The sequence below is a fragment of the Taudactylus pleione genome, unplaced genomic scaffold, assembly GCF_031769625.1.
Source record: "Taudactylus pleione unplaced genomic scaffold, aTauple2 ptg000256l, whole genome shotgun sequence".
Lineage (NCBI taxonomy): Eukaryota > Metazoa > Chordata > Amphibia > Anura > Myobatrachidae > Taudactylus > Taudactylus pleione.
Genome location: NW_028284658.1, coordinates 18,784,615 through 18,809,680, shown reverse-complemented (window position 1 = coordinate 18,809,680; position 25,066 = coordinate 18,784,615). Strand labels below are relative to the sequence as shown.

General features: G+C 42.9%; 2 protein-coding genes across 10 annotated transcripts in view; one reads left to right on the top strand and one right to left on the bottom strand.

The window, feature by feature from the left end:
• Positions 1-25,066, bottom strand: part of LOC148515003 (uncharacterized) — a 67,901-nt gene that overhangs the window by 27,053 nt on the left and 15,782 nt on the right. For 7 of the 9 annotated variants that reach the window (XR_015879439.1, XR_015879441.1, XM_088480714.1 and 4 more), the window contains exon 3: positions 9,210-9,376. Coding sequence is in view for 6 of the 9 variants with exons in the window: in XM_088480714.1 (XP_088336840.1) it covers positions 9,210-9,376 (167 nt within the window). In the remaining 3 variants the exon portion in view is untranslated. Of the gene's footprint in view, positions 1-586; positions 685-9,209; positions 9,377-25,066 lie in introns of those variants that run through there. The other 2 variants (XR_015879440.1, XM_088480718.1) reach the window with 2 other exon arrangements.
• LOC148515002 (G protein-activated inward rectifier potassium channel 1-like) overlaps positions 20,695-25,066 on the top strand; it is a 46,533-nt gene continuing 42,161 nt past the window's right edge. Inside the window, exon 1 of the mRNA XM_088480710.1 lies at positions 20,695-21,578. Coding sequence (XP_088336836.1) covers positions 20,913-21,578 — 666 coding nt within the window. The 5' untranslated portion in view covers positions 20,695-20,912. The remainder of the gene's footprint in view (positions 21,579-25,066) is intronic.

The following is a 25,066-nucleotide window of genomic DNA, read 5'->3' as shown; positions in this document are numbered from 1 at the left end:
CACGCCGCTGGTCAGAGTCTACAAAAAAGGCTTCCACGTTTCTGACATATACATGTCCTGCCTCAGGAGCAGTTGAAACAAGAAAATCAATGGGCATCAAGCATAATAGTAACCATTGGAGTGCTATACGTAAATACATGTTTGTTTTGTTTATTTAAATATTTCTCTTTCCAAAGGTAATCTGTATCAATCTTTCATAGTCATAATTTAAATGAAGAAATACTGTACTCCCGCTATGGTGCGTCTATCTTCTTTCCTAATACAAAGAAGACACACTAATTCCCCAAATGCCATCCACGTCTTGCCTCAAAAAGCTTCCTTGTGTAAAGCAGTCGGTAAGCTGCTGGCAGATGTACGTTATTAGTCTACATTGTTATCAAGGTGTAGCTGAAATGATTGCTGCAAACTGCAGGGAAATTGCTATTTTAATTGACTGTGTTTTCTGCTACTACAGCAGAATGTTTAAATGACATTATCAGGCGTATACAATAAATATGTCTTCAGGCTCTTTTTTTTTTTTTTTTTTTTAAGGATTGTTTTTTTTACTTCTGTGACTGTAAAATTAGCTTTGAAGCAGATGTTTGAAGACAAGTACCTTAATTTAATACATAATTTTATTTCCTTATTTCCTTAGCTGCTAGGAAAATGTACATGATGTTCATGACAGAATTTCTCATTCAACAGCTGCCAAAGAAAACAGAATAAAGATAACACAAACAGAGACAACAATCTTAAATATTCACATAACCAAATCTCCTTTAGTCTTAAATAACACACCATTGCTCGCCTCACTTGGGCTAACGCTTGTGCTCCCGTAGTATCTGTGACATACATGTATCCAATCCTGAAGATATTATTAATACACGTATCTGTAGTAATTTTTGGAAAGGGTGGAAAACAACATCAAATGCATTTTTATGAGCATATATTTAGAAAATGAACGAGAAATAAACTTTCAATTTACTTTATCAGTCATGTATACCTCAGATAACACGTACTACACCATTTTAGTGCTATATTTTGCATGAGTTTGCACTGTACATGCTCAGTAAATTAATGCAAATGTACTATTGCAACCCTGCAAAGCATCTGGAATGCAGAGCACTGTACAACAGAAGAGGCAGAACGTGGAAGGAAAAGGACATTCTCACACAGTAAGAGCACAGTAAGGGCGTGATACTTACCACATATGTAGGCAGATGCAGCTGCTAGTAGGTATACAGTACCTTTTGCAGGCACCTGAAGCTGGTGCATAAATCCATGATGATGATGAGTAGGAGGAGCAGGAGTCCTATCATGCCCTGATATTAATAGACCATGGCCAAGCATGTGGAAATGCAACCACTCCCCATTGTTAATACCAAGATCCTCTTTACATACTGCTCCACCTCTTGATGGCATACTGATGGCGTGCCCCTACCTAAAAGTACTACTATCACTAGTACTCACATCCTTAGCTTGTAGTGGCAAAATGTGGGGGATGAAAAATGTGTGTTTTCTGCCATGACAGGCTGGGCTGGGGACTCTATGGGTGGTATACTATTAGCCCCAAACATTATTTGGGCACAAATGTATCCCCCGAGGCTATCCAATTAGCCCCGAAGTCTGGGCCAACACCGGCACTTATCAGGGATTTTTTTTCGGGACCAGATGTGTCCCAAAAATTATCCCCGAAAAGTACAGTTTTTTGCCAGCGCAAAGGCAAACACACATGGGTTAGTGTATTTTTCACAAATCCTATGTGATTTCAGGCAAATTATCCAATTTGTTTGCCAAAAACCAATAGGATAAGGTGAAAAAAAATCTGCAAAAAACAGGGATTATCGGTGAAAAATCCCAGTTTTTCACCCTGAAAATATATTGCGGCTTTGAAAACCTACATTTAAAGTGATGATTTTGAATGGCCTTTAAAAGCATGATGATTTGCTTAATAGCTTTTTATGATGCTTTACTCAAATGCATTCCTTTAAACCTCTGTGCTGAGATGGATGAATCTGAAGCGTCTGTGCAACTTTGCATATAGGAATATATACACTAATTTTACCCATGCTTTTTTTGGGTGTAATATACTCAGATTTTGTATCATCAGCCCCGTAATGTGTTTGGGTCAAAGATGCAAAAGACATATCCAGGCAAATCAGCTGCCAACATGGGCGTTGGAATGTGGGAGGGGGCAAGGGGGCGGCTCGCCCCCCCAAAACATCTCAAAGGAGCGATGGCCGCAGACGGTCAGGGGCTGTGCTTTGTAGTAATAGGCTGCATAGCCTCTGCACCGCATGGAGGAGGAGGTGTAATGTGCGATCTTTAAGTTACAACACCGCACATTATATCTCCTCCTCTGTGTGGTGCAGGGGCGGTGCAGCCTATTACTATAAAACACAGCCCCTGACAGTCTGCTTCTGCTGCACAGGTAAGAGGGGGGGAGGGGAGGTGGCACCAGAACTATTTTATGTTGCCCCCCCTAAAATCGTTCTGTTGCCAATGGTTGCTAACCATACGTTCTAACTTTGCAGAGTATTACTGATTTGGCATGGGTCATCAACATTATCTGAGCTGTCACAACTGGCTGCTAGAAATAATGACTATACTCCAAAAATTAGGACTGCTGACATTGACAACATACTGTACTAGTCACCTACATAATTACAATGGCAGATAAAGTGCACCTTTCATTGCAAATATCATACCTAAAAGATACCTGCATGGATTCTAGTATCTCGAATGCTTGGGTGTTCTCAGAAAGGGTCTTTCTTTCATGTTTTGGAGGACCATTAATATAATTTTCTAAAGTACATTTTAAATTGGGCCCTATGCTGCCCCTGACTGCCTCTGATTACATTGTATAACAGTGCTCCTCAGTGACCTGCCATTAGGCACTTTATGATCATGTCTGTTTGTAAGACAATCACCAAGCATTAATTTTTAGGTTTTTGGAATTGGTTGCCTTTATTAAGTAGGATCCTTAACAGTTTCATATGGCATAATTCATTTTGTTGTTTATTGATGAACCTGAAAAAAATGTACAGATGTTTGTGGAAAAAAATGTCTGTGTTTCTTTGTTGTATGAAATCTTTATCCATATAATTTTAAAAATTAAATATATATTTTTTGCAAGTGTAATAATACACACAACATTAAATTTGTATACTATAAACAAAAGCATATAAATATAGCTACTAGGAGGCCACATCATTTGAAAGAAGAGACTCCCTCTTTGAGTGCCCCTGAATTTATGGATGCCAGATTGGGGTAGATATCCCCCATCTTTGGAATCTATGATTTGATAAAGTGACTTTTGCCTGGTGATCACACTGGTCACCAGGTAATAACTTTTTGGGGTCACATATTTTATAAGGACTCTCCTCTTTGAAACTAGGGGTCCCCCATCTTTGTAGACACCAGAGTTTGGGGGAGATAGAGGGACTTATAATCCCGCCCTCCACATTTTCATTAATTTAAAAAAGTATATACTGTACATTTCTTCCTTTACAAAACTGACAGTGGCGCACATACATAAGTGCCGACACAGAACACCCCACTTGAAGACAGTCCCCACGGTCATCCTGGCCCAGCAGCGGAGTTCTGGCAGTCATTCTGAGTAAGCTTAGGCTGAATAATATGGCTGCCCGATGGTGATTTGATGCTGCGTTTTTTGACGCAGCACTTGGATCTGCAATGCCAGCGGTTGGCAACTTCAGACGCCTCCTGCGGTATTAGCACTTATTCGCATTAAACTGCTGCATCCAAAGACGTGAATAGCGTACAATTCTGAATCAGGCCTATAGCTGATAAATCTAGTGCCTGGTTTACTAGAACTCTTTCTGACTTGAATTCTTACAATAAAGGCTTCTTTTTCACAGATGTTATTACGTTATTAGATGAGGAATGTAAGAATGGAGACTGAGTAATCTATATGTTTTCTGAGAATGGGTAATGATCAATTAGAGAAAGCAGATGGAATGCTATCTGTCAGTTATTAATCATACTCAATAACTGACTTTCTGAAAGTCAAGTATACATTGCAGTGTCAACATTGTGGGAGTTTATAGTAGAGGATTTACTGAGCGACAACCTAGTTGTTGACAGTTTTGTAGATATTAGATGGGTTTAATGGACATTTCATCAGAGCATTAATTACTTTTCAACTGTGCAATGAATTTACCCATACCTGCCAAGAGTCTAAGGGGGTCATTCAGACCCGCTCGCGAGCGCAGGATGCTCGCAAGCGGGTCGATGTTCCCCCACTGCGCATGCGCACGACGGAGGGAGCTCCGTCGTGCGCATGCGCGAGACCCGGCGAGCGACGGGCTCTCCATCGCTCCGGGTCTCGCACCAAAGGGGGCGTGCTGTCGATGTTGATTGACAGCACACCCCCTTTGGTGGGCATGCCGGGGGCGTGCCTGCCAGACGGAGGCGTTCCCATGGGAACGCCTACCGTCTGAAGCCGGCCCCACTGACATCACTAGTGATGTCAGTGGGAGTGATATTGGCTCTGATAGAGCCAAAATCACTCCTGGGCTTGCGGCAGCGAGACCCTACCGCAGGGTCTCGTCGCAAGCCCGATGGTCGCGATGGTCTTTTTGGCCGCTCGCATATGCTGTGGGTGGTCACCCACAGCTATGCGAGCGGCCAGGAGGCCGCTCCATTTTCAGGTAGGAGGGTACTGATTCAGAGCGAGCGCTCTGGTCAGAGCGTTCAACTCTGAATCAGGCCCTAAGTTCACAGGATGCACAGTTACTAATTTTCAAGGAAAGTTTCAATTTTTGTCCCTTAAAATTAGGGGTGAGCGGGTTCGGTTTTACTCGGATCTTTAAACGGCATTTTATTGGCTATCGCGTATCATGTGTTTTGGATAGCCATTATAATAAATCCGAATTTGCGGTAAAGTGTCGATAAGAACCGAGTAAATCCGAGTAAAACCGAGCCTGCACATCCCTACTTAAAATGTTCTTATATATCAATATTGATTATATAAAATTTCACTTTTCTGCATGTTAGCTGCAAATCTTCTCACTTACTCTATTCTCTAGGATACAGGATAAAAGTTAAAAGTATGTTATATTATTTAGTGAAGAGGTGTATTTAATATACAGTTTTTATTTTTAACAATCAAATTCAGTAAAAGAGACTTGATGACAATTGCTGTGCTTGAAGATCTAAGAAGAAGGTGTCATGCATGATGTACCTGGGGTGCAGCCTGCTGGAAGAGCTTTGGTCTTAGCTGTAATAGGCATGCCTTGTATGGTTGAATAGATTGTATTTACATAAGTCCCTTGGTCTACTTCCAAAAGGGAATGTTGCCAATTATGACTACTAACCAAAGAACAGCAGAGCAATAATTAAATGAAGTCTCAAGTGTCATTGCAAAGTGCTAAACTTTTTGGTTTTGAATTTTGGACCTGATTCATTACTGATCACAACTGCAATTACGTCTGCAGATGGCCGACTGTTGCACTCTGCGCTTGCATCGCAGTGCGCCTGTGCGAAGGTCTCACTGTGCGACTGCATTGACTATGCAGACCCATCGCGGAGTGATTGACAGGAAGTGACCATTTGGGGGTTGTGACAGGGGGGGGTGGTCGGTGATATGCAGACGTGCCAGTGTGTTTGAACGCCATTACAGGGGCATGCATAAATTAGCCATTGCGATGCCTTACGCAGGTTGGGCTTTCACTGCGTGTGATGAGGTTAGCAATTTCTGAGTAAGGTCAGACCTGTTGTAAGTGTGCGTGAGGCTCCGATGGTACTCGATGTTACCGATGGTGTTGCAGACTTGCAAAGTATTACGGATGTGTGTAAGGTGAAGTGGGCGTCCTTATGTTAGGCTGCAACGGCATTGCGATAGCAATCATTACCATATTTTCGCAGTGGGACTGTGTGCGTAATCGCAGCTGTGATCGCAATAACGATCCGTAATGAATCAGGCCCTTTGTGTTTTTTGAAGAAACTGTTGTACACAAAATAATACTAAACAGCTCAGCAGAACAAAGAAATTGCTGTGGTCTTCGCTGTTTAGGATAACATGTAAGAAAGTGTAAGATAATGTATTTAGATTTAGGGGCTGATTCTGAGTCGCAGCCGCGGAAGCCTGATTTACTACCTTATGCTAAGTAAAGGTCCTATAGTCCTAATGCAGTCTTCATGCTTCTGCAAGCGGGAAGTCGCCGCAACCGCCATCACGTGTGTCAGCACTTGCACCAGCGTGATGCTATGTGCAAGAGATTGGTCAGAAACAGGCTTCCCTTCCCCATACACACAACTTAGAATTGCACAGAGATTTTGATACTTGCCTACGATACTCCCTCAAGTAAGGGCAGTTCCTTGCGCTCTTATTATCACCGTTCAGCTGCCGCCCTGAAACACCTAATTTCACGGAAAGACAGATCCGGCCATGTTCCAATAGAGTTGGGTGGGATAATAATAATATTATAGCATGACATCTGGAAAGCCTCATCTCCCCTATTTCTTGATTTCTGTCAATTGTTTTTTAAGTTTAAGGGTCAAAAGAGCTCATCCATTTATATAGCATTCAGGGGCAAAATTTGGGGTGTCCACATTCAAAATGTCATCATTCACAAAGTTGACAACGGAATGTAGACGTGGTCTGAATGTCAACATTTATGGTGTCAACATGGTCACAATGTATACATTTGACCTACAGATTAAATAAGTGCAGACCCTAAAGAATTTCAGAATTCCGATATAATTTTTCTGTTTTGGACAATTTCAATACTTATAATAATTGTTTTAATTCATTCAGGTTGCCTGAAAGTTTTCCCATTCTGCATGTTGTCTCCATCCCTGATGAAGCATCCTGACTGTATGGGAAACATGTTTTCATGTGATACCATCCCTGTTGAGAACATTCAGATCTTACCTTCATAGCGCTGGGCCGCCATGTACTTCCAACATCTCTCTAGACTGAATTATTATTGTTTTTGTTTAGATGGCTAACTTTACATTTCTTATATATAATTAGTCATTAGGTATCAGGGGCTGGATGGCAACTTTTACCTTGGGGGGCAAATGCGTGCAACCGGCCCTAACTTTTCTATCTGCAGTGGAAAACTGGGCTGTAATAGGCAATATCACATAGATAAAGTTCAGTGAGGGCGTGTTGATGGCACTGCGGGCCACAGAGTTGGTCGTAGTCTTAAATATGCCATATGACTGTCAAACAGGCAGAGGCATTTAAGGGTTTGCGTGTGACTACGCAGGACCCGTTCTGCACACTTGCAGAATGGCTCCTGCGCACACTCAGATTCCCGATGATTGGAAATCTGCGATCAGCACTGAACTTGCTTTCACTGCTGAATCAGGCCATAAATCCTCTATATGAATTACCTTTCATATGTGTCTGTGAAATTAACCTCAACTTCATCTTTTTTAATAGAATAATAAACAGCCAAACTTTAGAGGCTTATTTTATTTTAATACAAGTGATCAGCCTACATTTTATTATAGTTACATTAATTGTCCTACAAATTATTTCATTCAGCTCCTGATAAAAAGATCTTTTCATTATCTCAATTTGGAGAAACATAGTAGATGTCCCCTTAGCAAACCAAAGTGTTAGTTACATTTAATACAAAGGAAATATAATTAACATATGTTGTGTACTAAGGGCCTGATTCAGTACGGATCGCAAGTCTGCAATCGCATGCACCCGGCCGCTGCGAAAATATACATATTCACTGCCACCGCACCATAATACGAAAACGCCCAGTACTTCATAAAGATGCTCCCTTACCTCACATCCATAATAATGTGCAAGATAGCGAAAACATAGGTACAATCGAGAACCATTGGACCAATACGCAGAATAGTGGTTGACCTGACCCTCCCGCAGGAATTGCTAAACTTCCTGCATGCAGTGAGTAATCAGGCTGTGTATGGGTTTGCTGTGGATAATTTATGCACGCCCCTGCAATGCTCGGAATCACAGCAGGGTCTGGCATTGCGTGCATGTCTGAATCAGGCCCTTAGTTAGTACTATACAGGGACAGCAGGAATAGTGAGTAAAACTACTGATAGTACTGATATGGTTATGTAATGCATGTACAGTATGCATGGTATTGATTATACGCGGCTGCTTAATCGGAAGCAATTGTGCTGTGAAAATATGCTAATGTTTGCAAACACTCAGCCAGCATAGAGAAGCCCACTACCGCTTTCTCACATCCGTAACACCTCGCAGTCCTGCATATACATCGGTAACATCGAGTAACACCGGCCCATTATGCACAATTACAGCAGCCCTAACCTGTCTTAAATATTGCAAGTCTCGTCGCACACAGTGAGTACTCAAGCTGCGTACTGTATGCCGTCGCAGTGGCTAATTTATGCACGCCCATGTAACAGCGTTCAAATGTACTGGCACGCCAGCATTTCTCCGACCACTCCCCCATTACCACCCCCAAACGCTAACGTCCCGTCACTCATTCTGCAATGGATGCCTGTCTGCGTGCGTAATCGCAGTATGATCACAATGTTGTTCTGTGGACACCACTTCGGTGCATGCACAGTACGCACCATCAGCCGATCTGCGTGGGATCCTCATTAGGACATCACTAAAATGTTAGATTTCGACCGCCACCAGCATCGATTAGTCGGCAATGTGTAGTCCAACTGCAGCAGCCGCGAGCAGTCTCACACTGTGGCCCAGTACAAGCTGGGTGCTGAGCTGCTGTGAAGGAGAAGGGGCGGTGCCAGACCCGGGCCCCTCTAGCAAGCTCGGGCACGGGTAAACTGTACCCGCCCTCCCCCCTCTCGGCGCCCATGGGGAGGGGGTGGCATTCCATATTCATATTTGAAGAAAGTGATATATTTAAAGAGCATATTTTTTATCACTCATTTATGATAAAGTCATGATAAACTTAAAGAGCAACATAGTGTAGAAATAGATCAGATACACCTCCAGTGCCACACACACACACATACATACACACATTATATATATATATATATATATATATATATATGTTGGGGGGCAGACTGACACTCTGCTTCAAACATACATTGGCCCTGGGTGCCCTCTGTGCAAAAATGGTCAGTTGAAGAAAAAACAGTGGCACTCCAAGTATGATTGTAGAATAGCAAAGTTTTAGTTAGGCATGTACATCACCGACGTTTCAGAGCCGACACACTCTTTTTTCAAGGTGTACAGACAAAGACAAATAAGCAAACATACAATGAACAAGGGTGCTTACCTATATAGGAGCTTACATCCTCTGAGCTACCTGGAGCCGGAGTCGTGCTGGGCGTGCTGTCCGGGCGACGAACGGGAGTTCCACAACGATGATGTCGCGGAGCCAACGGGTCGCTATGGTAACCCGATTGGTTGCCGGAGCTATCTCCCCAGCTCCAAGGTAGGCCACTGTAAAACACAATAGATAGAAGAGTCAATCAATCGAATACAGTGAGATAGGAACAGAAGCATGGATGACACTAAATAACTAATGATCACAGCAAACTACAATGAAGACCCAACATGGCTAGAGGATCAAGAGGGTGTCAATAAGATAACGGACGTTCACCTCTCACTATAACAGAACATGACCTGCAAAGAGGTGGTAAACACATGTAGTGTGCTAAGGAAATGACAATAATGGATGAGTCAGGATGATCTCACAGAACTGGCATAGTAATATGTAACAAATTGTTGGAAGTAAAGGTTCTCTGAATAATAGAGAATGCACCACAAAAAGGTCTAACCAATACTAGCTGAAAACATTCCAGTTAAGTTTTTCATTGAGGCCGTTGGGTGAAAGAGTGTCCAGTAAGTACATCCATTTAGCTTCTAGTTTTAACAACTTACTACTCCTGTCTCCACCTCTGGGGGATCCTGGGATATGGTCAATGATGATATGTTTCACAGATGGTAAAGTGTGACCAAGGGCCTGATTCAGAGCCGCTCGTAAGCGGCAGTACGCTCGTTCCGAGCGATGTTCGCCCATCTGCGCATGCGTACGGTTTTTAACATGCATGCGCGAACCAGTCAGTGAGGCCGAAAATTGTTTGTTCGCTATATAGCGAATGCCTGCTATTTTGAGTCGTATGTGGGTGGTAACAGGGGAAGGTGCTTGAAAACGGGGAGTGGAGATCAGAACGCAAGCGTGCTTAAAGGTCAAAGCGGGCGTTTTATGGGTGTGCATAATGAATACAGCAGCGTCATTGACCACGTCACTTGGTTGTTTTATAGTCAGAACTGCTCGCAATATAGTGGTAGGAAAAACCAACCACCAGAATAGCGAGCAGTTCATACGCTGTTCGATGTACTCGATTAATCTAATAAATAGCGGACATGACGTATGATGCGAGCGGCCAGGGGGCGTATTTTTCAAATAAACGTCCGCATGTTTTGTTCGCTCGTTCAGACATTGAGGCGTCAACAGACCGCAATGAGCTAACGGTTCATTTGAATAGCCACCCCCTTTTTCTGTACGAGCGAGCTCTAATAGCGTCCGGCTCTGAATCAGGCCCCAAGTTCCATAAAATGTCTTCCTACGGGTTGATTAGAGTTCTTATTCAGCAATGCTTGTTTAATGGATGAACGGTGTACTGCCATGCATTCCCATAGAGATCTTGTCGTTTTCCCTACGTAGTAGTATCCGCATGGACAAATGATAACATATACAATGTAGGTTGTTGTGCAACTCAACATATGCTTGATGTCACAGCTAATATCTTTGTGAGGATGTTTAAATGAGGACCCTGTTATCATGTTCTTGCAAGTGGTGCAATGCAGGCATTTATAGCACCCTGGTTTTTTTATAGAAAATGGGAAGCCATCAAAGGTGGTTCCGATAGTTTTGTAATATCCGTGCGGATCAGCATGTCTCTAATGTTCCTTCCACGGGTGAAACAGGCCATTGGAGTTTTGTTTCTGAAACAAGGTAGGTCTTCGTCTGAACCGACTATGGGCTACAAAGCTTTGCTGGCTCTTTGCACCACTGAACTAGCATATTATATATATATATATATATATATATATATATATATATATATATATATATATATAAGATCGAGACCGGCACTCACTGTATGATCCACAAAAACCGGGGTGCTACAGCCATAAACAACGACTAGACAAACGACTAGACACTGAGTCATATTAATGTCTAGTCGTTTACGGGGCAAGAACCTTCCTGGCCTGGCAGGCCTGTCTCCAGGTTCTACACCCTCAGTCTTAGGTACATTCCACCGCCCAGCACCCTTCTCCCATGGAACAGTCTTACCAGTGTCTGTGGGAGTTCGCCGGTGCGCCATCGGGACTCGGTGGGGCATACTCACCAGCTCCTCAGCCACCACGTACCTCTCCACCAGCTCGACCAACTGGTCCGCGGACTTAGGGTCTGCATGGCTCACCCACTTGCGCAGAGTCACAGGTAATGATCGCAGGTACCGGTCCATCACGACCCTTTCCACGATCTGTGGTCCCGTCAGCGTCTCGGGCTGTAGCCATTTTGAGGACAGATGGACGAGGTCATGCATCTGTGAACGCGGAGGCTTGTCCCTATGGAACTCCCAGCGGTGGACCCGTTGGGCACGAACAAAGGTGGTGACTCCCAAGCGAGTTAGGATCTCCTGTTTTAGTTTTTTATAGTCCTTGGCATCAGCCAGGCATAAGTCGAAATAGGCCTTTTGTGGCTCCCCAGACAAAAAAGGTGCCACCAGACTTGCCCACTGCTCCTTGGGCCAACTCTCCCTTTCGGCCGTTCTTTCAAACGCGGTGAGATAGGCCTCCACATCATCGCCCGAAGTCATCTTTTGGAGGAAGTGACTGGCTCGTACGGAGTGAGTGGGGGTGGGAGGACCAGTAGCAACATCTCTGGGCCGGGCGAGCAGGTGCTGTACCACCTCTTTTATGGCCTGGCAGGTTTTCTCGATGGCGACATGTTGTTGCCTCTGGGCTGTCTTCAAGGCCAACAGTTGCACCCTGGTGGATTCCTGCTGAGCTCTGGTAGATTCCTGCTGAAGTTTGTTTGTCTCCTGCTGAGCTGCTGTAGCTTGGAGCAAGGCCTTAATAATGTCCTCCATTTTGTCCTGGGGTGTAGGTTGGAAGCTGAACCTTGCCTCTCTGAGCATTGGCTGACGCCTCCTCTATGGGACTCCAAGGACACAGCGTTATTTCCACACTTACAAATTGGGTGTCTGTCCCTTTAATTTTTAAATGGAAAGTTTTCCTCTTGCTGCAACTTCAGTGTGTGTTCTTGCCCGCATTCTCCACCATATTGTGACACAGTTAGGTTAGGGGGTCCCTCTCCTGGGTAGAGGACTCCTTCCTTACACAGACACACAGCAGCAGGGAAGCAGCACACCAGTCTGGATGCAAGTACAAGCTGGTCGGCGCCAGTCTTTATTGTACAATGTCAGAAATATAAAGAAAACATAAATGTAAATCCTAGCCCTGTCGGGGCACTAACTTCACAGGTAGTTCCCTCACTACCAGAACCTGGCAGGGCCTAATGCCCTCGCCAGCAACAAAAGCACAGCACAACACTCACAGTTAGGTTTCCAAGAGTCTCTGAGCAAACTCCCTGCCTGCTCTCCCAGGTGAGACACTCAGCCTTATCCAAACTAGGCTTATATTGGCCATTCTCAGGTGGAAACCCTAACAAGCCTGTTGCCAGGCTGCGAGAACCAAAACCTGCAGTGGCCATGGGTGGAGCCCTCCCCTCCTCTCACCCACAACCCCCAGGTCCCAAACTGGCTTTTCAAAAAGCCGAAACTCAAGCCTGCTACACTGCAGACTTTCTCCTGGGGGTTTAAAACACATAAGACAGGAATCTGGGACAAATGTACCTGCCACAGACCACTTTACCAATGATCCTATCACATATCCCCCCCCTTTGTTTCGACCTGTGGGGCGGAACAACTGAAGCCCCCAAACAATGAACGCGTGACAACGCGTCAGCATTGGCCAGCTGGCTTCCTGGCCTGTGTTCCACTGAAAATTTAAAAGTTTGTAACGCCAAGAACCATCTCGTAATTCTCGCATTACTGTCCTTATTTTCGGAAACTCAAGCCTGCTACACTGCAGACTTTCTCCTGGGGGTTTAAAACACATAAGACAGGAATCTGGGACAAATGTACCTGCCACAGACCACTTTACCAATGATCCTATCACAATATATAATATTATCTTGCCTCTGGGCAACTAGGATGAAGTTACAGCACTGGCAGGGTAGATAGTGCAGACTAGACTACCCAAAACTGCATTGCCCAGTCTGAATGGGTGAGCGGATGAACACCAGTGACAGTCCATAGTCTATTATAAACACACAAGCAGATGGATGAGCTCAGATCTTTGGCACAGTAAAGTATAGCACAATATAGCTACCTGCAATGCTCAATATATTTTGACAAATGTTTCAGTTTATTTTTTACTTAGAAAAAAATAAACATATAATGATCTCTATTTTATATATAATGGGAAATTTATGTGTAGATAAACTGATATTATTCTAACTTTAAAAACATTTATTGTGCAGTTTGACTTATTTAGTAAAGTGCTACAAAAGATGTTTAATCCTTTATTGTCTCCTTTAAACTTATAAATTATTATTTCCTGCATTTTTCACTTGTGTTCCTTTTTTATTTTATTTAAAGCTTGAATCATGCTGAGCCTCCTCCTATAAATAATCTGCTGTAAATGTAAAAATGGATAAAAAAATGCTAATTATTAATAAATTATGTACTCGTTAGGTGAGTTTTGTTTTTTTAACATGTAATTAGATATAGGACTTTTTATGGTTCATTTGTATGGTGCAATGTGACTTTATATACGCTTTGTCATAGTGCTGCTCAAAAGGCAACCTGTGGCACTCCAGCTGCTGTGGAACTACACCTCCCAGCATTACCCTGCCATAGTTTTGATGTTAATTCATGCTAAAACTGTGGAAGAGCATGCTGGGATATGTAGTTTCACAGCAGCTGGAATGCCAAAGGTTGCCTACACATGTGTCATATGTAAAACAGATTATATTATTAAATTATTTTTATGTTAACAGGTGATAACTTTTGCATTAACGACTTAAAACAATTTTTTCTCCCAAAAATGTTTCTGTAGTATAGTGGTATATTACTATCTTTTGGCTCTTTAAAAAACCCCACAGTGACTTGAATGGACTAAGGAGCTCATTCAGACCCCCTCGCTAGATGTGTTCGCTCGCTCCCTGCGTATGTAAATCCAGCGCACACCCAGTAAAGCAGGCAATCGCACGACAAGACATTAGAATGCCTACTATGTCTTGGCATGCGATCACTTAGTGTATGCAGACGCCCACCAGCCATTCTTAAGATTCCCACTTGCGCACGTCATTTCGTGGAAATGCTTGAAAACATTGGTACATCGAGCACCATCAGATGCGATCGCAGCGCTTGAGGTTGACTATACCGTGCTGCAAGCACTGAAACGGCATTGAAACACTCAGGCACACCTGCGTTTGCATGTCCACTCCCCCGTTTCCAGTGGCGAGCCCCTGTCACCACCCACAAATGGCCTCTCCTGTCACTCACTCTGCTGGGCAGTCTATGCGCAGCGAGCGAACGCATCCCGATCTCTCACACTGGTTTGCACACGTGCATTGCGATGCGTAGGCATGCGCAGAAAGCTACTATCGGCCAGCTACGTGCATTCGCATCATAGCGAGCGGGTCTGAATCAGCTCCTTAGCCTCACAGCTTCCACAGAATTAGTCCATCTCCATCAGAGTGCAATTGATTGGCTGTCGGCTATGACATACTGTAGGCTTGCACCTGCCCATTAACACATTCTGCACCAGTGAGGCTTAGGGCCTGATTCAGACCCGCTCGTGACCGCTGAACGCTTGCAAGCTGGTCAATATTGGCCCAGTTTGCATGCGCACGATGGAGACGGCTCCGTCGTGCGCATGCGCGAGACCCGGATAGCGACGGGCAAGCCGTCGCTCTGGGTGTCGCTACAAAGGGGACGTGCTGTCGATGTTGAGTGACAGCACGCCCCCTTTGGTGGGCGTGCCGGGGGCGTGGCTGCCCAGACGGAGGCGTTCCCATGGGAACGCCTACCATCTAGGGCCGGCCCCACTGACATCACAAGTGATGTCAGTGGGTGGACTTCTTGCTCTGTAAGAGCAAGAAGTCCACTGGGACTTGCGGCAACGAGACCCTACCACAAGGGTCTCGTCGCAAGTCCGATGGTCGCGATGGTCTTGGCCGATGGCCGCTCTAAAAATACAATAGGTGGGCACTGATTCAGAGCGAGCGCTCTGAAAGAGCGTCCGGCTCCGAATCAGGCCCTTAGTCTGCTCGACTCGCTGTGAGTTTTCTTTTATTTTTTTGTGGGTTTTTTTTGTTTCTAAACCACTGAAAAAAAAAAAAGCACAGACATTTTGTACATGAAGTACTGTTTAGGGATAAATTCAGGACCATGGACAGCTACACCTTACAGACAGTAAATTGTCTATCTGTATACTGGTGTCTGTTTATTAATATGTTGCAATAAAGCATGTGCAATCTTATTAGATTTCAGCAGTAAAGTAAACAGAATGGGAGCAAACACAGCATGGGAAGTAAGCAGCATGAGAGCACACTCAGCATGGGAAGTAAGCAGCATGGGAGCACACTCAGCGTGGTAAGTAAGCAGCGTGAGAGCACACTCAGCATGGGAAGTAAGCAGAATGGGAGCACACTCAGCATGGGAAGTTAGCAGCATAAGAGTACACTCAGCAAGGGAAGTAAGCAGCATGAGAGCACACTCAGCATGGGATGTAAGCAGAATCGGAGCACACTCAGCATGGGAAGTAAGCAGAATGGGAACACACTCAGCATGGGAAGTAAGCAGAATGAGATCACACTCAGCATGGGAAGTAAGCAGCATGAGAGCACACTCAGCATGGTAAGTAAGCAGCATGAGAGCACACTCAGCATGGGAAGTAAGCAGCATGGGAGCACACTCAGCATGGTAAGTAAGCAGCATGAGAGCACACTCAGCATGGGAAGTAAGCAGAATCGGAGCACACTCAGCATGGGAAGTAAGCAGAATCAGAGCACACTCAGCATGGGAAGTAAGCAGAATGGGAGCATACTCAGCATGGGAAGTAAGCAGAATGGGAGCATACTCAGTATGGGAAGTAAGCAGCATGAGAGCACACTCAGCATGGGAAGTAAGCAGAATTGGAGCACACTCAGCATGGGAAGTAAGCAGAATCGGAGCACACTCAGCATGGGAAGTAAGCAGAATCGGAGCACACTCAGCATGGGAAGTAAGCAGAATCGGATCATACTCAGCATGGGAAGTAAGCAGAATCGGATCATACTCAGCATGGGAAGTAAGCAGAATCGGATCATACTCAGCATGGGAAGTAAGCAGAATCAGAGCACACTCAGCATGGGAAGTAAGCAGAATCAGAGCACACTCAGCATGGGAAGTAAGCAGAATCAGAGCACACTCAGCATGGGAAGTAGAGCTGCATCTGGGGATGCTGGAGAGCATTAGATTATGCAATATTCTATGTCACACTATTAGTTACTGACACCTCAGTTCATTACATGTCTGCTTTTTTTAAAATTGTTTATTCCAAAAACCATGCCTTTCAAAGAACGGCAAAACAAATGTGTTCTGCCTATGAGTCATGTCATTTCCATATTCATACATTGAAAACAAATTTAGTCAAAAATTAGTTAGTTCAGAGAAGTTGGTTGTCATTTAAAGTCAATGAAACTTGCAGGGATTAGGCCTTGATGTTTCACATGTCAAAATGTCATATTTTTTAACTTTAATTTGATTCTCTGTTCATTGTTTTAAATGTGATAGATAGATAGATAGATAGATAGATAGATAGATAGATAGATTTAGGTTGGTTAAATATGTAGCATTTGGGTAACAAATCCTGTTTTGATTACAAAAACTTAACTGCCCCAATCTATCCCCCCCCACCCCTATATACAGTAACACTTCAGTAACATGTGTTACTTTTGTTTACATCATGTTAGGTGGGTGCCTTGTACCTCTGTACTTCACATGTTTGTCATGTGTCATTTACACCAGAAATATCCAATTACAGGTTTACAAAATCTGTTTCTTTTTCTCAAGATCTGACACAATCATAGTGACAAGGAAGTAAGTGGGAACTTTCTCAGATACAATGCAAATCATTAGTGTGCAAAAGCCGGTTTAGTGGAAGTTGTGCAGAAGGACTGGCAGAATTTCCAGTGTATTTGGGACAACTCCCATTGTGTGAGACATTCACACCAACCTTCTCTGTTAATATTATTGCTACATGTGTAGTTTACCTCAAAATGTACCTGTTGTATAATTTCAGAAGACTTTAAGATTAGAGATGAGCAGTTCGGTTCTATTCGGTTATGTTCGGATCTAAATGAACAGCTTTCCAACAATTAACAGGATCTGTCTTTTTGCTTTACTGCCCGTGCCTCTAACCCCTACACTCCCACGTTCCCTTTGGAACTCCCTGTTCTGTACAGTCCGAGAGGCCTCATCCTTGGAACTATTAAAAAAAAAAAAACAGACTTAACATTCATCTGTTTACCCAAGCCTTTGATTAATGCACATCCATCTGTCAAGAACTCAGTACTTGTCTTCCACTGTTCTATCACTCTCTTCATTTTATATTTATATCCCATGCTTCTGTATTCATTATCATTTGAAATTTTTGCTCAAAAACAAAGCTTACAATTACCTACTTAGGGAAGCACCATTTGCCACACAAAGAATCACTAGAAATATTATATTTTAAGTTGTATAAGGTTTTACTTTATTTGAAGCCAAAAATAAATCCTAGGAATGATTTTATTTCATTAGCAAACTTCAGGACACATAATGTTTGATGAGTGTAAAGCTGGGTACACACTGACAGATATATTGGCCGATCAATTGATTGGCCAATGTATCTGCTGCCTGTCGGGCAGTGTGTACCCGCGATATGTTGGTGAACATCGGCGTTCACCGACATATCGCATTGGCTGTACTGCACAGCTGAAGGACAGATATGTCTGAAGACATACCTGTCCATCGGCAGGTGTTTACGGGCAGTCGGCAGACTGCCCGTACAAACACAGTGGCTGCCGCGAGGAGGGGGGCGGGACACGCCCCCGCCTGCCGGGACACGCCCCCTGGTTGCCAGGACCTGCGGGCAGGCACAGATGATAGTTGTTCAGTGTGTACGAACAACCATCATCTGCAGATATATCTGTATAGTGTGTACCCACCTTAAGGCAGTCATTATATGTCTAGGATCCTGGCAGAGTCTCCCCAGGCCATGCACAGAAAGTGCATTCAGTAACAAATAATGACTTGCCTTAATTTGGTGTTGCAAGTACTTTCTATTGTGAGTAACAGGACGAGATAAAGTCAGAGCAAACTTTTGAAACCCTGCAGAGCACTCCATCCTGAGCCACAAATGTACAGTATGTGCTTTCATGTAAAATAACAAATGTAGTATTAAGTCATAGAATAGCAGTTTCCTCAATGTGCCAGTACACTGTGTTGCTTGCATTTACCACATGAAGCATGTACAAAGTGCATTGCAAATGTGGGTAAACACTGTCAATAACTGCCTGTATTTCTATGTACCACAGTAAACCAGGGACGTGCAGAGTTTTGACTATAAAAATTATTAGGATAATACAAACATGATATTTATAACTTATAAATATTTCCTTTGTATTGTTTTGATAAGTTTTATGGGCAAAACTCACCAAAATTGCAGCACCTCCTGGAAATACAAAGAGAGACGAGAGATGAGGCAATAAGAGCACAGCCTCAACTCTGATAGCTCAAACACTGCCTGGACCTGGGGGCTGGGCCACAAAGCAGCCAGTAAAACAGAGATGGAGGCATGCCTCACTGTGAGGGGGCGTACCTTGAGCTCTGATGGACACCTCTGATGATCAGGTGACCAGTCGAGGAAGTACTTAGGCATCGGAGACCTAACCATCGGAGCTCAGCAGCAGCACTGAGGAGGGAAGATGCAGACAGAGGAAATACACAAAGAAGAAACAGGTGAGGAGTGTCTGCTGTGGACAACAGGACACTGTGGTCTTGTAAATCACTGTGTAACAGGATAGGTGGTTTACCTGCAAACACCAGCAGCTGGCAACTCATCACTATGTAGGGACTGGCACCTTCTGCGTAAAGCTGGATGTTAGCAGCCATCGATGTTTCCTGATTCAATGGAAATACTCGTTCCATCGAATACCGGGAATTCGATGGTTGCCAGCCATTGGACGCAGCTTTCTGATGTCCATCCGATGGTTGGCTGTGAGAATAGATGCCGTGCGTATCATCTATTCTCTGTGTAGGGGGAGCCTGGGGGCAGCTCAGCATCTCAGAGAGTGCTGGGCACGACACCACAGTGACGCAGACGGGGGAGCCGTGAGGTTCCGTCCCTTTCACACAGGCTCTACCCCCTTTTCATGTGAAAGTATAACCATTGCGATGGTTTTACTATCGAATCGTGGCTAGGTGCAATCGCATTGCATGACTCACTACACACATATATGAACAAAATATATGTATTCCTGTCACATTGATTTGCAGAATTGCTTAATAGGAAAAGGGTTTTAGGTTAGCATCTTAAGATAACTTTCATTTACTGGCTTGTACAAGTATATACTGTACTGTATCCTCCTGTAGCTTTTACTAAACATATTGCTTTATCTTTCTGGCTTTCTTCTGTAAATTTCAGCCATTCCTTTAAAGGAACAGGCAGCGCAATTTATTTTTAACATAATGGGATATGGTACAAAGCTATTCCTTGGGTACAACTACATACAATGCGGAGAACGCAACAGAGTTGTGTCAATGGAGATGTAAAACAATCAACTGTGATAATATAAAGACATGGCTGAAAATGCACAGACCGAAGCTAGACTGACAAAGCAATGTATTTTGTAGGAGTTGCCAGACAGCATGAACATATTAATGTCCTTTGAAGGTGGAAAACCTCCTTTAAGATAAGGTAACCAGATTTACCATACTACAATAATAGCTTCACGGAAAGCCAGAAAGATTTTTGTCTTTGGCCACAATTTGGGGGCTTTCTGGCTGGAGTATCTGGACCATTAAATAACCTGGCTGCTGTGTAAATTCCATATTGCTTCTGTGTTCTTACATATGTTTTATTCATTGATCACTGTATCTGTATGTCCCACAGCCAGTCTTGTTTGGCACATTTATGACTCAGTATTACATGACAACAATTTAAATTTGATGCACATGAATTTATGTCTGTTTTCTTTAAAATATCTATCAAATATGAGGTGCAGTAAAACGTGTATGTGTGTACTTACAGTATATCAATGTACATATTATTAAACACGCGCACACACACATATTTTTATTAATGCTATTTATAATCTAAATAATTGAATACAGTACTGTTAAATTTTTAGAATAGTACATACAGATGGGCAGAAAACAATACTATACATTGTTAGAAACAATCTAAGTTGGACAACATACAGTATCTGTGTAATGAAACAATTGTCCTGTATTGTGTTTTAAAGGTTTTTTACAGTCATTCTTTCCAGATACATTCACACAGATATCTGTATCTACAGCACCACCTAGTGGATCACTATATACATATTTGATTACTTTTTCCATACTGGAATTCCAATGATTGGCTTCAGGCAAGCACACAGAACACGTCCACATTGCGCTCTCTTGAGCAGGCTGTGAACAGTATCCTCCTATTCCATGCACACATTCAGAGCTCTCAGCTAAAGGGATAAGCAACCAGCCTGACTAAACAGGGCGATTCATACAAAGATTTCTCAGAACTCTGTGCCCAGTTGCTGAATGACAACAGTTCTAGAGATGCAGACAAATAAGAATTATATGCAGGGTTGACAGAAAAAAAAAACTTTCAAGCGGACACTAACAGTTTGACCCCAGGAAAATAAAAAAAGATGTCGGCATTGAGAAGGAAATTTGGTGAAGAATACCACGTCGTAACAACTACAGTGGGAGGTGGATTCTTTCCTTCTGTTAAAAGAAAAAGGCAGAGGTTTGTAGACAAGAATGGACGTTGTAACGTTCAGCATGGGAATCTAGGAGGAGAGTCCAGTAGATACTTGTCGGACCTCTTCACCACCTTGGTGGACCTCAAATGGAGATGGAACCTGTTAATATTTATTTTAACGTACACTGTGGCTTGGCTCGTGATGGCTTCAATGTGGTGGATTATTGCCTACATCCGAGGTGACATAAATAGGGTTCACGATGATAATTACACTCCATGTGTTGCCAATGTCTACAACTTCCCATCTGCGTTCCTCTTCTTTATAGAGACAGAGGCTACTATTGGGTATGGTTTCAGGTACATCACAGAGAAGTGCCCTGAAGGGATCATACTCTTTTTGTTTCAGTCCTTGCTGGGATCTATTGTTGATGCATTCCTCATAGGCTGTATGTTTATAAAGATGTCACAGCCAAAGAAGAGAGCAGAGACTCTAATGTTCAGCCACAATGCTGTCATCTCCCAGCGTGATGGCAAATTGTGTTTGATGTTCAGAGTAGGTAACTTAAGGAATAGCCATATGGTCTCCGCTCAGATTCGATGCAAGCTTATAAAGGTAAGAACACATTTACTGTATTGCTATTTAAACAGAATTGGTATCATTTTGATCAAACTAACTCCCTAGTTCCTGACTTTCTAAACATGACATTATCTGTGGGTAATATGTTCTTATTCACTATGAATTATTTTATATCTGCTGAGTTCTTGCTTTACATTATAGTAAAATTTGCAGCTAATTACCCAACAAGTATATAAAATTTTAATATTTTAGTATATTAGCTCATTCTGTGCTATGTGGACAGTTTTATAGTACAGCATTCTCAGGGGAGATAATACAGATTTATAACACGTCATTATGTCGAACTAATTCAGAAATCAAATTATGAGATTGTTTTTTTTAGTGTTAGTTCATATCAAGTGGTAAACTGAGTATGCATATCCAGGAGTGCTGCAGCTATGTGGGATTTATATATATATATATTTTTATATAGATTTGGTATTTTGCATAAAATTAGATATAATGTCACTATACTATGCAATTCTGTGTGGCTCATTTTGGGCACAATGATATATTATTTACAAATGGATGATCACATCTCTGGGGCTCTTTTTTATGTTGTGGACTCTTGTGCATTGGGATAGAATTATCTCATATAGGGTTGAGATGTACACTTGTGCTTGTGGGCATATCTCACACATGCTTCCCAGGACCAGGACCCCTCTTATTTCTGTCTGGATGATTATAGATTGTAGAGCTCAGAATGGTGCAGACGCTCTGCCCAGCCCCCATCACACACAATAGTTTAACATAGTTGGACATTAAAATAAAATAATTTGTCTATGTAACAGGGGGTAACAGGCGGTGGGGCAGTGGCAACTGTCTGCACTATTAGGCTTCATGCTTTCTATAGTAATCCAGCTTGAATAACTATGGAATCTCTTCAAAGCAGAAATAAGGGCTCACGTCATGAGGACCTATTATCATACAGGTAGAAAAACGGGCAAAAGTGAATGTCTCAATTATAAATTGGTGTGGTATACATTCATGCCAAGTTATTGTATAATATACTTTTATAATAATGCTACATACGATATTATGTTAATCTATGCAGCTCATTCATTACAAGATGAACAATGTACTTTAATGTTATTACATGGTTGTCATCCATTAAGCAGTTAATTATATTACCTTAAAAAAATGATCTAGCGCCGTCTTACTGTTTAGAGCCCACTATTTACAGTGTTTTATCCATGTAAAGATAAAGCCGTTCTACTCCAGGCAGTGTTTATTTGACTACAACGTATCGTGTATACTTGTGTTCATTAGTCACACAGTGGATTATTATAAGGTGTTACCTATCCATGCCCATAGGCATGCACAGAAGCGGCACAGGGGGTGCCACAACAGGACTCCCCTAGCCTCCCATCCCCACCCCACCCGGTCATGGACAACTCTCCTCCCCCCAGGACATAGACTATTCACTTGGGCGACCTGGGCGGTGAGTAGTGCATATCCACAAGAGGGAAGGGGGAGGGGGTAGTCCATGACACGGTGGGTGAGAGGTCTGTTTGAGGCACCCCCTATGCTGGTTTCTGCGCATGTCCATGCCATCAACTACTCCTTGTGACTACTCTTTCAACAACCTTACTCTAGGTCACTACCTGAGTTACACAGTTTAATTAAGTTTGGAATCATCAGCAATATACAGGCTCACATATCATGTGTGACTGTGACAGGTTCTGCGCCTCCTGCTGCCACACCTCTGTAAATGATCAGGTCATTACAATCTTGAACCTAAATTTTGCACTACAGTGGACACTTTCAATTACTATTTTTTGTGTTCATTTCATTATCACATATGAAGATAATTAGAGGGGTAAAAGAGGAAAGAGCCAATTTGGAGAGAGGAGAATATTTTTATTTTCTAAAAAGGTGACCTATTCTAGAACAACCCTCCCATCTATGTAGGTCACTACAAAATTACCCCCTTTGGCAGTTAGATGGGTGTTCTTAAAGTTGCAGGTGCAATCTGGGGAAGTCCATATAGAAAAACACACCAAGACTGCATGTTCATTCTTAGGTGGGGATCTTGGAGACCCCCAATAGGCACCTTTGATAGAAGACAAAAATTAAGCTTTCAGGGCAAGCAGAATAGTCCAAATGACTATACAGACCATGCCAGAAAGGAGGAAGTACATAAATAAGGCACATGGCCAGTTTGGGAGTGATGGTCAAAAAATGAGGTGTTCATTCCCCTCACACTGCCTGTCATGGCGGGTTTAATCTGATTGTTAGCTCCTGCTCTCCTTTTTTGAAAGCCGCTTCCAGATCCATACAATGTTTGTTTTTGGTCTAAGATGGATAAAAAAAAAATTGTATTTAGTGATGCAAAATATTAAAGATGTATCCCACTTGTACGTACATGAGCTTCAATTAGGACTTTTTTAGCAATTGTTCAGCCAAATCATTGGACAGCTAGCCTCACTTAGTAGTGCTGGGTGTATCCTGTGCTTAAAAATCATAAAACTACATACATTACATACATCTTTTTGTTTTTAATACTATCCTTTCTAATAAATACCAATTTTGACCTTTTTCTAAACAACCATAACTGAATCTCTGACTGTTGACAGCATTAATTTCCACAATACATATATATCCCCATGTAAGTGTCAATCACCTACTTGTATATATATAAATCTTATTCTGTGTCTATTGACAACTATACAGCTCCACTTTACTTTAGCTTGTCATACAATGCAAGATAGTCGAGCAGCCAACCAGATGACTGGTTTGAGTAATTATCTTTCAGTAAAATACAAAGGGCCTGATTCAGAGCCGTTCGCTATTTGCGGTTGTTCGTTCAAAAACAAGGGGTGGCTATTCAAATGATCCGTTCGCAAATTGCAGTCTGTTCACACCTCTAAGTCTGAACGAGCGAGCAAAACATACGCTCGTTTATTTGTTACAAACGCCCCCTGGCCGCTCGCACCATATGTCATGTCCGCTATTTATTAGATTAATCGAGTACATCGACCAGCGTATGAACTGCTCGCTATTCTTGTGGTTGGTTTTTGCTACCACAATCTTGCGAGCAGTTCTGGCTATAAAATAACCCAGTGACGTGGTCAATGACGCTGCTGTATTAATTATGCACACCCATAAAACGCCAGTTTTGACCTTTAAGCACGCCTGCGTTCTGATCTCCACTCCCCGTTTTCAAGCACCTTCCCCTGTTACCACCCACATACGCCTCATTCTGTCACTCAAAATAGCAGGCATTCGCTATATTGCGAGCACATGAATTTCGGCCGCACTGACTGGTTCGCGCATGCGTATAACGATCCGTACGCATGCGCAGATGTGCGAACATCGCTCGGAACGAGCGTACTGCCGCTAGCGAGTGGCTCTGAATGAGGGCCAAAGACTGCAGCGCTAGAGAATAAAAAATATTGCAACTTTATATATAATCACATATAGAAAATGACATACATTGTAAAAACATGAATAATTAAAAGAGCAATATATATAGAGCAGTGAGG